At 40.8% G+C, this 16,246-nt stretch overlaps 1 protein-coding gene across 1 annotated transcript in view; it reads right to left on the reverse strand.

The window, feature by feature from the left end:
• Positions 1 to 16,246, reverse strand: part of DNAJC3 (DnaJ heat shock protein family (Hsp40) member C3) — a 65,679-nt gene that overhangs the window by 21,154 nt on the left and 28,279 nt on the right. Inside the window, exons 5-9 of the mRNA XM_038758918.1 lie at positions 9,168 to 9,320; positions 4,721 to 4,902; positions 4,166 to 4,285; positions 2,256 to 2,361; positions 2,052 to 2,172 (exon numbers count right to left, since the gene is read on the reverse strand). Of these exons, the coding sequence (XP_038614846.1) occupies positions 2,052 to 2,172; positions 2,256 to 2,361; positions 4,166 to 4,285; positions 4,721 to 4,902; positions 9,168 to 9,320 (682 nt within the window). The remainder of the gene's footprint in view (positions 1 to 2,051; positions 2,173 to 2,255; positions 2,362 to 4,165; positions 4,286 to 4,720; positions 4,903 to 9,167; positions 9,321 to 16,246) is intronic.

Genomic DNA, 16,246 nt, shown 5'->3' on the forward strand with positions numbered 1-16,246 from the left:
ATTTGTTCCAAAAGAAGAAATGCTTCTAATAAGGTATTTAAAATGAATTCTCTAACAGAGAATCAGCCTCTGCCAAAAACAAATCCATTATTCTAAATTAGCATTAGGGTGGCATGTTACAGACTCAGAGTAAAGCTGTCAAAGTTTCTTTAAGAACCATCAGTCGATTTTGACAAATTTTAAAGTCATCTTTCAAATTATCATTTTGAGCAGACAAAGATTTAACCTTCTATTGTGGCTAAGCTTTTTATATTTTCCATAGCTTCCCTAATTTCACAGTTAGTGCTCAAGGTTTACATAGAGATGACAAAGAAAGCTTTGAAAGCACAGTTTGAGACTACTTGGAGCTCAAAATGATAGCTCAAAGCCATCTCACTAAGTTGATTCAGTAGTAGCTGAGAGCTGAAGTGAACAAGTATGCTATAGGGATCTTGTCCAGATTGTTTGTGTTACTGATCTATTCCTCTATATACTTAAATTAATTCCTCTTGCAATTTCAAGATTGCCTCTGAACATACTATATTCTGTCCCAATTCTCCAAGCTGACTATTCACCCCGAGGAAATTTCCTATGTGCGGTACTGTACTGGAGTTATTATTACTCCCAGTAAATTGCTTATAAACTAGACTGCCTCTTCTAAATTGAAGAAGGAGCGAAGACAGGTTGCCAAATAACGCTCTTCTCCCATCCTAAATATATTATTGCCTCATAAATGACATATATCAAAGAATACAGTTTAACAGTGAATTTTTTTATGTGTAACTATACAATCACCCAGTCCTGCTTCACCGAAATGTTAAAATATGGATTGTAAAAACAGTTCTTATTAATTCTGCTCCTTCTTTACAATCTGCGTAGCCATCTCTCATTCCAAAATAAAATTCCCCAGAAAGAACTGAGAGACTATTTAAATTCTTATAAAAACCTTAAGCCTTCTTCTCCCATATGCAAAGGTGAGGTCAGGGCAGCAGGTTTATGCGGCAGGAGGAAGAAAGGAAGGAAAAGAGGAGAAACACACCTCTCCCTGTGTTATTCCCAGAGTGCTCAGCTGATGTCACAGCCCTCAATGTGCCCTTGAGGGCAGGTGGCACCATCTGTTGTGGGCTTGGGGGTTGGGCTGGCTGCTGCTGCTGGTAATGCTGCCCAAGGGTCGCAAGTTCATGGTGGCCACTACTTCAGTACCTCTTGGACACCCCATGTCTGCCAGAAAAGGCCATGGGGGCCTAGAGGCACTCCTGGGGGTGTCTGGCTTTGTTCCTAGCTTTAGGCACTCTGTGGGGGAAACCATTTCAGGTCCTCTGGGAGGTTAAGGGTGGGTGGAGGTCTCCAAAACCCAACAGCATACACTGCCAATGTTCCCCTAACTCCTGACAGGGCACTGCCCCTTCAAGGGCCTCCAACCTGGCCCCTGTTTGCCCTAAGCTGAATTTGGTTGTGAACTAAGGCATGCATTGCACTCCCAACTGGTACCTGGATGAACATGATACAGGCTGCTTCGTCTGGACATTGAGGGGAAGAAGCACCAAAAGGCAGCACCCTTCAGCACACTCCAGCAGAATGTAGTTATGCCTCTGGGAATATCAGATTCAAAAATCAGGCCACTGGGAAGCAGTGTAGCCTAGTGAAGAGAGCATGGGTTTGGGTGTCTGAGGACCTGCCAGCTATGTGACTTTGAGCAAGCCATTTAACTTCTCTGTTCCTCAGATCCCTCACTGCAAAATGGGGATTCAGTAGTTGTTCTCCCTCCTATTTCAACTGTGAATCCCAAGTGGGAGCTGATTATCTTGTATCTACCCCAGCACTTGGCAAAGAATAAGCACTTATATACCGCAATTATTATTATTTCTTTCAGTTCTTTATGAATAAGGAAAGCAACAACTCAAGAGTTCCTGTAGATAAGTAAATTCTAAAGCAGTTCCTTCAAAGGAATTTCCTAAATGCCTCAAACTCTCCAGATATTCTAGCAATATTATTTTACATATAGATATTATGGATGATAGTCTGAATACACTCAGCTACTACATCACCAAACTGGCCCCACAGAGGTTTACCTTCATCATACATTTCTTCTATTAAATAGGCCTCGGCTCTATCTTTTAGAGCATTCACATTGGTGGGTTCTAGCTGGAGAACTTCTGAGCACTCTTTGATAGCCTCAACAGGTTTCTCATCCTAATAAAAACAAGATAAAACATTCAGTACTTCCACAAGTCCAACCCTTATTTCTTTCTAAAAGAAGATATAAAGTGTGTTACCTTTGAATAGCAGTGGCAGATTCTTTCCTTTGAGCGAGTGGTATAAATGGCAACATTTGGCTCTGTTTTCATTACAGACTCATATTTGCTGATAGCATCTGTGTATCTATTCCATGGACAAACCAGACAGAAGAATTTTAGAAAGACATTTTCAGGCCAACTTCAAGAATTCTCTGCTTTTCTCAAAAAGTCAAGTCAACCTATTCCCCACCTAGCAAATTTTTGCCTTTACTTGACAACTGCTCGCGTGAGTTGTTTTTACCAGCACCTGACCATCATTTTGTTTTGACCATGTTTTGTTTTGTTGTCTGTCTCCCCCTTCTAGACTTTGAGCCCGTTGTTGGGTAGGGACCCTCTTCTATATGTTGTTGATTTGTACTTCCCAAGCGCTTAGTACAGTGCTCTGCACACAGTAAACTCTCAATAAGTAAGATTGACTGAATGAATGAATCACAGACTGGAGGTTTCTCAGGAGCCACAAGCCCTTTTTGGGAAGAGTCACACCACCACCCCACTACACGGATTTGAAAAGATGCACAATGCTCTTGGGCTTGCCAGAATATCTCTGCTGATCCATTTCAATGTGAAAATGCCCCGTTGATTTAGAATGATGGGATAAATAATATACTATATACATATGACATTTACAAAATAAATAAAGTCTGGTACATTTATTAAAGACCCTTTTGCTCCTTCAATATTATTAACCCTACTATTACCTTATAGAAGCACATTTACTACCATTATATATAATACCTGCAGACACTTCTTTATCTAAGGCTCACGTAAGCATAACATAAGTATATGCACCAATTTGGCTGATGTTTCTGACTTTTTTGGCTCTGCCCCTGAACACAGATATTTCAGCATTGCTTTGTGAGTCAGCAGGCTGTGGAAAAGTTCTGGCCACATATATATGAAGTGTTCTAAAAGCTCTCAGAATTTTTTCAGTCTGAGCAATGATAAACTAAAAAGATTTATGTATATGCAACAAATATTCTGTGATCTTCGCATTTAAAATCTGACTCTTTAAAACAGTTTTAAATACTAGGGCATTTAGCCCTAAGGTTAACACTATTTTCTGGTGAGATAAACAACTGCTTCTAGCGTCGCAGAAAGTACTCACACTAAAGCAATCATTATTTGAAGAGGTTATTGATTTTCCTTGATATATATGTGTATACGTATTTGCAACTTTACTAATGATGAAACATGGTTTTCCTTCCAATCCACCAACCTGAATTTTCTAAAACACATTCTAAATTTCACTCCAAATATGAACAGCTTATATTAAACCTATCTTAATTCTTAATGGGAAGCATCCAAGAGGCAGTGGTTTGTGTAGGGCAACACAGTAAGCTGCATCAAGGCACCACCGCCACAAAACTGCAGCAGTTACTGTGGCCATGTTTATGACCGTAGACTCAACCATGAGGAGCCTGAAATTCTGCTCCCCTTTCACAGTACCTTACTGACCTTTGTTTTTGTTTCAATGATGTCTTAGTGTTTCATATCATCTCTCCTTATGTACCTGTTTCCAGTCCCCTCTGCCCATTGTTATTTTTAGATTGTGAGCTCCCTGAAGGACAGGGACCATGTCTAATTCCCACCCGGGTATTCTTTCCCAGCACTTGGTACAGCGCTCTGCACACAGTAAGAACTTAATACTATTACTACTACTGCTAGGCATTCCTGCCTCTAAGTAGAGGTTGCAGTCACTCCAAAATTTCACCACCTCATGGATTTTAAGTCTCTAGGGTATTCCATTTTCAACAGCCAAGAAATAAAACCAAACAATTATTCTCTAACATGCTTTTAACTAGATACTAAATGAGCTTTGGTGCTCAATTTACATTTACTATTTCCTGAATCTTGTAAGGTCTGGCATGGTAAGTGACTGGCATTCTTACCTGCCTTCTTTGATGAGTTCTTCTGCTGACTCAATCATCTTATTAAGTTTCTTTACTTGCTTATAATGTGCAAAACACCTCTTATGATCCTGGTCAAGTTTCAAACACTCCCGGACTTCACTATTCACGAAAGCCAAAATGAAAGAAAGCACATGTAGAGATGTCAGATAAAACCAATAGACCTTTCTTTACAAGTATAATTAAGGTGTAGTCTGTGTTCCCAACCAATGACGATGTCGGCTCAAAAAAAACAATATGACAGTTTATCATGGAAATGTAAAGCTCTGAGATAAATCTTCACAATTTAAGCAGAATTATTTTCAGATTAACATTAAGAGACTACTCTAATTTAATCTAGAATTAGAATGACTTAAGGGTGGGGCATAAACCAGAAATGCGTGTTTGTGGTATGTAATATCAACTGTTATACTGTCAGCAGTTTAGTCTGTGATTCCACCACTGGCTTTGCTTCCAAAACAGCCGAGGTAGGTCTGGCAGTCACCCCACACAACACTATTGAATTACTGAGTTCAAACTGTCCAACAATTCATTCACCTGAGTGACAGCTCATGATCTCCCAGTTGGTAATATATTGTGCTGATTTTATAAAAAGCCTCAGTGTTATCGTTCTTCAGTTTGGAAGCAGCTTTTAAGTCAGCAATCGCTTTGCCAGGTTCCCCTTCCTTTATAAGGCATTCGGCCCGAAGTTCCCGCAGCTCTGCATCCCAAACACAAACCTTGAGAAACAGAAGAACTAGACTTTGAGTGAGAAAAATTGCAAAATTATCTTCATACACGCATCTGCATACCCTAAGGGCTTTTTTCCTCATCCTCTTCAGATATAAAGCAATCTGAATGTGACCCCACTTCTTTCCCCTTTCACCTCAAGCACACACAGAGTCAGTTCTCCAAAATCTCATGCTTTCACTCTGAGTTTTGGACAGAATATGACAGAAATGAAGCAGTGATGGAAGAGGCTGTCCTGTGCATGACATCCAACGCAGATGAAGAATCACAACGGAATTTTTCTCAACATAGATTTCATCAGGAATGCAACTGCTAGGTTCTAGAAAACTGACTGGCTCCATTTGGGTTTAACAGGAAGACGGAGCCAATAAACATACAATTTTGTAATTATGTTATTGACTAAGGCCTTAAGTACTAGAGAATATACAAGATAATCAGACAGCTCACAGTATAAAAAGGAAGAAGAGCAGATACTTTAACCACAGCAGTTTAGAACCTGAGTCTCTTGATTTTCAGTTTCATGCTCTTTCCAAAGAGTGAAAACACATCAGTGGAACCTTGTAGGATAGATTCTGTGTATGAATTCAACATAAGAACAGATTTTCCGCAGCACCTTTTCTCATGAATAAAACATAGCCATATGCAAAAGTCAATAAATTAGGGTGGATAGTGAGACACTGATGTCCTTATCTTATTTAAAATCTTACTGATTGTCTTGTTTATCATTCCTAAATCTTTTGCTTTTGAGAGGAAAAAATGGATCAGTCTAACTTGGGTGACTTGGACCAAAAGGCCAGAGTTCAAAATAATAGCCTCTAATGTAGGGGAAAGAAAAATTCTATTCTCTGTTCACTAAGGTTACTATTTCAAGACGTTTCAGGGTCTGCAAAGATAGGAATGATTAGGGAGGTACAGTTCCTGGCTATCTAAAGGTCACAAAATTATTCTTTGTTTTGAATCTTCCACATTTTCCCTTGAACTTAATGAAACATTTTCCAAGGGTATTTATGAAGTTTCAAGTTTAGACTCAAGCCTTTTAGGACAAAGTGAATGTCCAATATGCAGTCAGTCCAATTAAACCTAAATAAATATAATATTTTAAAAAAAATAGCTGCCCCTTCATTATACTGAATATTTTGCCTGGTCCTCTTTATAGAACATTCACCAAGCAAAACTGATAAACCCCAGGGGATCTGAATAAATCAGACACATTCCAACTTCACAACTGCTCTTTATAATTTTCAAAGAATATGAACGGGAGTAGAAAGGGGAGAGAGTAGGTCTAGAGCACAGACATAATAGAAAGATTCCTGAAAATGTCCACATATCAAACATACATTTTTCCATGGACTTCAGTTTCATAATGGGAGGTTTTTCCTTCCACAGTAAAAAAGTCAAGACACTATTTGCAGAGCAATCTGTTTCCCTAGCTGACACAGGCACTGCGTTCTCTGCTTCTTTCCCAGTACAATAACTTGAAGAGGTTTCTCCTCCTCAATCTTGAGCCTGTTGCAAAGAAACTGCAGGTAAAAGAATCTCTCACACTATACACAACCACACCCACACAAAAATAATGGGGCAAGTGGCATAAGCTAGTATATCAATAAATAAAAAAAAACCCTCTTCCATCAGATTCAGCATTCTCTTTCCTATTCACTCTTCTGCTACACCCCAGCTCATAATTTTTTCCCCACTCTTCCCACACTCACCCTCGATGTGTACCTAATTCTCAATTCCCTCACCTCCAATGTCTGGCTCTTGTCCTTCCCCCTTCAGGTCCTCCAGACCACAGCTGGAAGAACCCATTTATAAAGGCAACCTTCTCCAAAAAGTTTTCCCCAATTAATTTTTCTTCTCAGGATGCATCCACCCAACTATAATCTCAGCACTATTAGAGATACCAATTTACACAATCTACTATTTAAACACTTCTTCCTCTTCTAGTAGTAGTAGCAGTAGTACTATTCACTGAGCATCCAGTCAGTGCAGTGTACTACAGGATAGCATCCAGTTGGTGCAGTGCTGGGAAATTCATCAGGGAAAGTTTGCTAGTGGGGGTGGCATTTTAGGAGAGCTCTGAATGCAGGGAGAGTAGTGGCCTGTAGGATTTAAAAAGGGTGGGAGCTTCCATCTGGGGATACAGCTTAAGCAAGGGGATGAAGGAGACAGCAGTTTTTGCCAAAAAACCCCAAGCAGACAGGGGATAACTCTTCCAGAGGCTCCAAACTCCCCGTCGGAGAAGCCCCTTCGTCTACCACGCTCTCCCCTCACACTCTATTTTTATGCACTAACTGGGAAGTCTCTGCACTCTCATTTATTTATTTGCCTATCTACCTTTCCTTGCATTTGCTATTTTTTAATTATTTTTAATTTTTCCTCTTGGTCCCACTAATTGAAAATAATTTTTGTCTGGTATCTCTCCTGTTGGATTATAACCTCGTTGTGAGCGGTAACCTTCTTTGTACTTTCTCCTCCACCCTCCCATTAGCCCAGTGGAAAGAGCACTGCCCTGGAATTTAGGAGACCTGGTTCTAGTCTCAATTCTGCCTAGAGATGACCAATTTGGCAAAGGCTGCTTATATACTTGGCAATGTTTTGCACTTCTTCCTATGTCTTGCAAATGCAAAGTAGCGTGGTTTAGTGGAAAGAGCCCAGGTTTGGGAGTCAGAAGTCGTGGGTTCTAATCCCATCTCCGCCACTTGTCAGCTGTGCGACTTTGGGCAAGTCACTTCACTTCTCAGTTACCTCATCTGTAAAATAGGGATCAAGACTGTAAGCCCCAAGTGGGACAACCTAATAACCTTGTATCTACCCCAGTGTTTAGAACAGTGCTTGGCACATAGTAAGCACTTAAATACCAACTTCATTATTATTATTATTTCATCACTGCACTCTGGACCCCTCTGGGAACGTGACTAGACAAGGAACTTATCTGCTAATGCTGTTGTACTCTACTCGCCCAAGCGCTGAATACAGTACTCTGCACAAAGTAAGCGCTCAAGAAATACGACTGATGGACCGATTGATGGGGTAGGGAGAGTGTTTGCGGTGCTGGCATGGCCCAACATCAGGATTGAAGCTTATCTATCACTGCTGACTATCCTTATCAGCAGCATCATCCCTATTTGTCCATGCCCAGTCCAAGTTGGTGGGGGGAGGGAGACGTAAGGGAAGAGGCCATGAAACATCCAGACAGAGGGGGATACAGGTGAGGGGCCCTGACTGACAGCTACCTAGGGGAGTGTCAAGCGATGAATGGTTTCCTCAGGAGGAATCCTGAAAGTAGCAGGGTAACGTCTAGTATTGGTGGTGAAGGCTGCAGGGTTTACTGAGGCAGGTATCCTCCTCACAATCACCTGCTGGTCTAGGAAGCATTGAGGCAATGCTTTACTTAAAACTCACATCAAAACCTAACAACGGGCTGTACCCCTGCCCACTTCGGTCTCCCCAGAAGGAATGAGAAGCAGCAAAGCCTAGTGGAAAGAGCACAGGCCTGAGAGTCAGAGGACCTGGGTTCCAATCCCAGTCACTTCACTTTGCCTCAGTTTTCCTGTTCTCCCTCCTACTTAGACCTTGAGCTCCTTGTGGGACTGGGACCGTGTCCAACCTAATCTACCCCCATGCTTAGAACTGGACTTAATATACAGTAAGCCCTTAACAAATCCCATAAATTAAACAAACAAAAAAATGTGACCGGCAGGGATAAGGGAGTGGAGTGATGCTGATGCTCCAACCACCAGCACTATAGTCATTTTCTTTGCACACCCTCGGTTTCAAAGTAGCTATCACTGAGCAGAGGCTCTTCTGTTGTCAACGACTGGAGACCCTGTCATTGTCATGAACAATGCTCTAATTGTAAGTGCTCAAGTAGCATTAATTGATTTTAATTAAAAATTGATTAGAGATAACAAAATCCTTTTAAAGGGCCCATCTAACCCTCTTTGAGCCTGTCTCAGTTTTCACTTAAAGTTGAAGATTTGCAAAGGGAAAGGATTGTGTCTTTTTGTTTCATTTCTGTTTAGTGTCCAGCATTGCAAAAAGCACAGGCAGGCACATATACATAACTTAAAATCTAGCTACTTAAATTCAGAATACAGATAAATGAGCTTTACAGTTGCAGTAGACAGAGAACCCCATATGGGATAGGGCCTGTGTCTTATCTCATTGTATTTTTTATCTAATTCAGTAATTAGTACAGTGCCTGACATATGAATTAACATGAATCACCATCATCATCATCATGTATGGAACTTACCTCTAGAATAGAATCAAGGGATTTTATAGCATCTGAGTAGTCTTCTTCATCATAAGCGGCAAGTGCTTGGGAGCGAAGGCGTTGCATTTCATCAGATTTCACCAACTGAGACTGGGCTTCCCTTTCTTCATTCTCACTGGGATTAGACTTGAGCTGTAAGAATTTACATTAAGAAAGAGTAAGGATTTTTATTCTCTTTTGCCCCTCTATGCAGCGTAAGACTCAGTTATAAAGCACATATAAGTGGTTGAGCTAAAAAGATATCTCTGTTGAAATAAAAGTATACAACTCCCTAGAAAATGAATATAGAATAAAGGTGACAATGAGAAGCAGTGTGGTCTAATGGAAAGAGCATGGGCTTGGGAGTCAGGTCCTGGGTTCTAGTCCTGTCTCTGCCAAATGTTTGATGTGTGACCTTGGGCAAATCACTTAACTTCTCTGTGCTTCAATTTCCTCAAATGTAAAATGGAGATTAAGTCCTACACCCGCCTACTTAGACTGTGAGCCCCATGAGGGACAGAGCCAGTATTTCCTCAAGAACTCAGAACAGTGTTTGACACATAGTAAGCACTTAATACCATAAAAAGTGAGAAGACTGGGAAAGGAAAATGATGAGGAGGTAGTCTCTTTTGTCTACAATGTGAAGTAATCAGGGTTTACACAGGGACGAGGTGAGGGCCCCAGGGACTTCAAGAGGAAGTTAAATATCTGTACATATGCCCCAAATATTACTAATTGATACTTATGTTATCAAATGACAAAGCCCTTAGTTCAATACTGAGTAAGTACACTAGCAGACATACCCGGAATGATTTGCATAAAGTTTTTAGAGGAGAGTAGGTGAGGTTGCTGCTGACAGGAGGACACAGAGCCTTCTGCTGCCCTGGTATTCTTTGTGCTTCAATTCTAGTGCTGCTTCGTTTAGAAGTTTTTGCTGCTCTGACACAATCCTGCTGACTGTAAACTGGTTGTGGGCAGGGAATGTGTCTGTTTGTTGTATTGTGCTCTCCCAAGCACTTAGTACAGTGCTCTGCACTCAGTAAGCTCCCAATAAATATGACAATGAATGAACAATTGATCAGTGGCATTTTTTAAGCCCTCTCTTGTCCAACTCTTTGCTCACCAATCCTTTGATTCAGTCACTGTAGCGGTGATATTTACTAAGTAGCCAATGGTGCAGTGTACTGAACTAAGCACTGGGAAACACAACAGAAGCACAAGACATGCTCTCCGTGGGAGCACCGTCCACGGCAACTCCACAGCATCCTCCCTTCCCTCCCCAAAGCCCAGCCCCAAAGAGCTGGGGATGCATCTGCAGTTGCCCTGGGCAACTGGTCACTGGCCCAGCCAAGAAATGGTACTAACAGGTGCTCGCAACTCTGCCCATTATCCCTCCCACTTTACTCATACCATAGGTTCTTGCACCACTTAGGCGCCATAAGGGCAGGGAACATGTCTACCAACTCTGTTATACTGTTATATTGTACTCTCCCAAGCACTTAGTTCAGCGTTCTGCACAGAGTAAGTGCTCCATAAATAAAAATGAAATCAACATACTCATTTAAGCCTTCTACCTAGCATATTCAGGTGTAAAAAAGGAGTACACTCAGGTGATTGAGAGGGCAGCACTGCATATCTAAAATATGGTATCTGCAGGTAACCTGGAAGTATGACGACCTTATTTTGTCCAAACTCTTCAAAATACTCAAATAGTTTAGAACTTCTGGTTTATAGCTAGTTCTCTGTGGAGTAGTTTGAAGAAAAGCACAACACAAGTTTTCCCCCTGTTGGTGGTGTTCCTTTAATTACTGGGTCTAATAAAAATTAAATTTGACAGTTTTCTGATACCAAAGCTACTGTGATCACACATGGAAAAGTTAAAACCCAAGTTCACCATAACTTTTTGGAATTACGTGTTGCACAGAACTAGAGAAAATGTTTTTAAATTTCAGAGTTCTAAAATCCAGGGAAGGAAAAAAAAACATTAAAAGTACAGAACATTAAGCAGAATGCAGGAATTTGAAGATAATTTTTACAATTCCAGCATGTGTTGATAGGACTCTGACCTAATCGTTTCTCTTGTCCTAATGTTGATGTGTTACTGCCATCTTCCATCTTCTTTTAACACAAAGATAAAAAAGCCTAAATTTGCCTGGAGAAAATGGGCATAATAAAGAAAGGATTAAGGCAAACAAGAAAACTTACAAATTCCAAAGAAAAAGCAGATAGAGCCCACCCACCAAGTAATGTATATTATAAAATGAGGCTTATTTTCCAAATTAATATGGTTAAATAAAAAAGGGTTACATGCTGTGTATTATATGAGAAAATATTCACCAGTGTGTTTCTATAAAAATGAAATTTTGAGCACTGGTTCATCTTCTTCACATCACACCTTTTACTAAACACTTATGTGATTAAAATACTGGTACTGTTAAATGAAAATCTCCTGGGAATATATAAAAAAAAAACTTGTAATCAAGATCATTACCTAAATTAGGAAAGCCTGAGTTAGGAGGAGTTGGTTCATATTATAGATGTCGGTTTTCTCTATGGACTCAGATAATATTCAAAATTATTATTTGTTATTTAAAGGAACCTAAAACAACAGACCTGTGGCAGTGGCAAAAATGGTTTTATTTATCACTGAAGTGCAGAACACAGAAACAAAAGGCATATTCCCTGCTTGCACGGAGCTTATAACTAACGGAGTCTTATACATAATACATACATAATGGAGTCTAATACAGAAAGACAAAGCATGAGAGAAAGAGAATGGGTGAGTAGGCAAGCATATGTCATGCTAAGTAAAATTATTAATCCATTTTGAGGCTTCAGATTTCAGAGGCTTGCTATAAATTCTGAGTCATATTAGTCTCTGAGTAGTAGCTTGGTTTAGGAGAAAGAATATGGGCTTGGGAGTCGAAGATGTGGGTTCTAATCCCGCCTCCGCCACTTGTCTGCTGTGTGACCTTGGGCAAACCACTTAACTTCTACGTGCCTCAGTTACCTCATCTGTAAAATGGGGATTAAGAGCCCCACGTGGGACAACCTGATGACCAATGCCTGGAACAGTGCTTGGCACCTAGTAAGTGCTTAACAAATACCATAATAATAGTAATAATAATTATAACTATAATTATTATTAATTTGCTTCCTATCTCTCATACCCATTAACATAAGGCAGAAGTTGACTGAGACTGTGTCCTATTTCACCTAGGCAACCCTGCCTCTTTCTCTCTTGGAACCACCTCTGCATAGAAACATCCATCCATCTCAGATTGTCAACTGAAAACTAACGCTTTCAGAATGCCTCATATAGGGTAGACTGTGTGCTCCATATTTCCACCCAGAGCAAGTGTTTCTGAAAGGTGGTTTACAATGGACTTACAATTTACAGTAGAAGCACTATTGCCTAGTAAACAGAGCATTGCCCTGGTAGTCAGAAGGAACAGGATTCTAATCCCAGCTCCACCACTTTGGACAAGTCACTTAACTTCTCTGTGCCTCACTTACCTCATCTGTAAATTCGGGATTACAGTGAGCCCCATGTGGGGGACCGACCGCAGCTTGTACCTACCCCAATGCTTAGTACAGTGTCCGGCATGTAGTAAGCACTTAGCAAGTATCATAAAAAAATGGATTCTTAGCATTCTTAGAAATGCTAACCATACTGGCTCTTCAAATATCTTCCCTGGAATTTTTAATCACAGAAATTAAGGTGGCACAAAAATCCATTCTAGCTTTAAAAGCTGATTCTAGTGAAATATTTTAAATCAATGGTATTTATTGAATGTTTACTCTGTGCAAAGCACTGAACACTTGGTAAAGTACAAATACACTGCAGTTGATAGACATAATTTAATTTAATTTAATTTCAGAAATCTTAATTTAATAGCTTTAATTCTATTTGTTCTGACGATTGTGACACCTGTCTACATGTTTTGTTTTGTTGTCTGTCTCCCCGTTCTAGACTGTGAGCCCGTTATTGGGTAGGGATCGTCTCTATATGTTGACGACTTGTTACTTCCCAAGCGCTTAGTACAGTGCTCTGCACACAGTAAACGCTCAATAAATACGACTGAATATAATCCCTGCCCACAAGGAACTTGCAGTCTATACAGAGGAAGCGAGACATTAAAACAGTCCTCTGGACTGTTAGCTCAGTGTGGGCAGGGAACACATCTACCAACTTTGTGGTACTGTATTCCCCCAGGTGCTTAATACAGTGCTCTGAATATGGTAAGTGCTCAATAAAAACCACTGACTGATTAAATTAAATATCAGATGTGGGAGTGGCAGAGTATAAGGATATGTACTTAAGTGCTACAGGGCTGGGGGTGGAGTATCACAACGCTTAATGGATATAGATGTAAGTGGATAAGCAATACAGAAGGGAGGTCCAACAGGACAGGGGGAAAACGAGGTAAGTCAAGGAAAGCTTCCTGGAGGAGATGTGAGAGACCCTGAGTCATATGCCTGCCTATCCCAAGTCATCCCATCCCAGACAGTCTGTGGAATGTTCCAGGGAGAGGTGACTTTGAGGAACATGGAAGTGTCGAGACAGCGGGAACCCCCAACGGGGCCTTTTTACATAACTGCCACACCAATGGCTGCCCCTTGAGCATCGGAGGCTCGGGCTCAGCTGACCCGTCCCGGGATGTCACCAACATCGTTGCTGCTTCGCTGGCAGTGGCACATGAGGAGAGGGCACTGCAGCAGAGGGTAACGATCCTCGTTCCTCCCCTGAACTGGTCCTCTTTGTTCCTTCACTGCTAAAATCACTTCTCTGCCAAGAAACCTTCCCAGACTAAGCCTTTATTTCCCCTAAAAATCATAGAAGTAATTGTGGTACTTGTCAAGCGTTTACTATGTGCCAGGCACGGTACTGAGAGCTGGGGTGAATACAGGCAAATCAGGTTGAACACAGTCCCTGTACCACGTGGGTCTCACAGTCTCAAGCCCCATTTTACAGATGAGGTAACTGAGGACCAGAGAAGTGAAGTGACTTGCCCAAGGTCACAGAGCAGACAAATGGAGGACCCAGGATTAGAACCCATGACCTTCTGATGCCAAGGCCCATACTCTATCCACTACACCATGCTGCTCCCTCTCCTCTGTGTCTACTATGTGCTTGGCTGTGTACCCCCCCCCCCTTAAGCACTATGACGCATCATTCATTCAATCATATCTATTGAGCACTTACTGTGTGCAAAGCACTATACTAAGTACTTGGGAGAGTACAATATAGCAATGAACGGACACATTCCTTGTCCACAATGAGCTGACCATCTAGAGGGGGAGACAGACCCCACAGTCCTTTACGTAAATACTCTTACACTTTACTATTTCCCCTCTCCCTGGTCTATTTAAAATGTCTGCCTTCCATGTAAGCTGTAACCCTACCAGTTATATTACATCATACTTTCCCAAGTGCTTAGTCCAGTGCTCTGCAAACAATAACTGCTCAATAAATAAGATTGATTAATCCCTTTCTCCCTCCTTGGACAGCGGAACTTGTAAAAGCGAGTAGTTGTGAGAAAGATTAAAAGGAGAATAGTAGCTGCTTTACCAAACGAGAATATCTGAGGAATGGAAGGTTCCAGTTAGTCAAATATGTGGGATATCCAAGACTCAGGGCTTTCCTTATTCAAATATCCCTCCATAGGCACCAGAGAAGCCGGGACAACAGAAGACTGCTAACCGAATTAGCAGACCAGCAAACCCAAAACTCACCAATGGGCTGAGAGTTGAAGTTATGTTCTGATTTAGACTTGTAGACTGTGAGCCCACTGTTGGGTAGGGACTGTCTCTATATGCTGCCAATTTGTACTTCCCAAGCGCTTAGTACAGTGCTCTGCACACAGTAAGCGCTCAATAAATACGACTGACTGACTGAATGGCAGCTTATGCAAATGTTGTAGAGCAGTTAGATGCACAAACTGCTTCTCCAAAAGGGATCAATTGACCAAATCTGTCCACATACAAAGGGCCATTGGAGATACCCATTTCTAGAGGTCTCCAGTTGGTAACCGTTTACTGAATTCAGGAAGAGAAAAAAACTACAAAGGCTGTGAAGGATTGGAGAGCAAGAAGAAAAATAATGGCAGGAAAGAATGTCTCGAGAAAAACAAATGCTAAAATGGAACTATAGCATGATGCTAGATTATAAAGTATTGGACACCACCTAGTTTCTTGAACTTTTTAGTCCACCTCAAATCCTTCAAGACAGTAGACTTCATTGATGCAAAATTCCTGATAATTTCACTTCCCTCCACCCTTTACTGCTTTCCAAAAGAGGGAAGGTTTTAACTTAAAAAAGGAAGTGTCAAGTATACACAGTGGCTGACGGCCTCCATAAGCAGACAGCAATATGAGTCATGAGTTATGCAGAAGCAGCAGAGAAGGGAGGAGCAGTGGAGTAAGGCATTTCCTGAATTTCCAGCTGGAAAAGGCTGGTTACAAAGACTGACAGAGAAAGACAAACCAGTCAGCACAGCATAAGGTTTAAACTAGGTTGGACACGCAAAACAGAAATACACACACAGAAAAAGAAGAGGCCTATATTTAGGGTGCTATATTAAAATTTCATATTAAAAAATTCTACAATTTAGACAGCACGAATTTAGCAGGACTCATCTCCCTCTGAATCAAAATTACTGTGAATACATTTAAAAGATCCGTTTACATTGCTGTGCAATCGTTCCACTCCCCTTAAACTGTTTAATAATGTTATACCATAAGTACAAATACTGGCCATAGATCCATAACTGGGGGCAGTTTCACAGATTTGGGAAATGCATCCACCCATTCATATTTAACTGAACAGAAGAATACAAAACAGGCAAATTACTGTTGTACCTAAGAGCAAAATTACTTTGTAAGAGAGAAAGGAATGTGAACTATTTTTAACAAAATGTGAGTTGCGACAATGACTGCATCCAAAGGAGGGCTTAAGAATGAATCATAATAGAAAATTATTATTAGGGTAGTAGGTCAAACTATCACCAGGGTATAGTCAAATCAGATTTAACCAGTAATTATATTTAATCCCTAGATCTAAAAAGTTCATCAAAAGT

The sequence above is a fragment of the Tachyglossus aculeatus genome, chromosome 17, assembly GCF_015852505.1.
Source record: "Tachyglossus aculeatus isolate mTacAcu1 chromosome 17, mTacAcu1.pri, whole genome shotgun sequence".
NCBI lineage: Eukaryota > Metazoa > Chordata > Mammalia > Monotremata > Tachyglossidae > Tachyglossus > Tachyglossus aculeatus.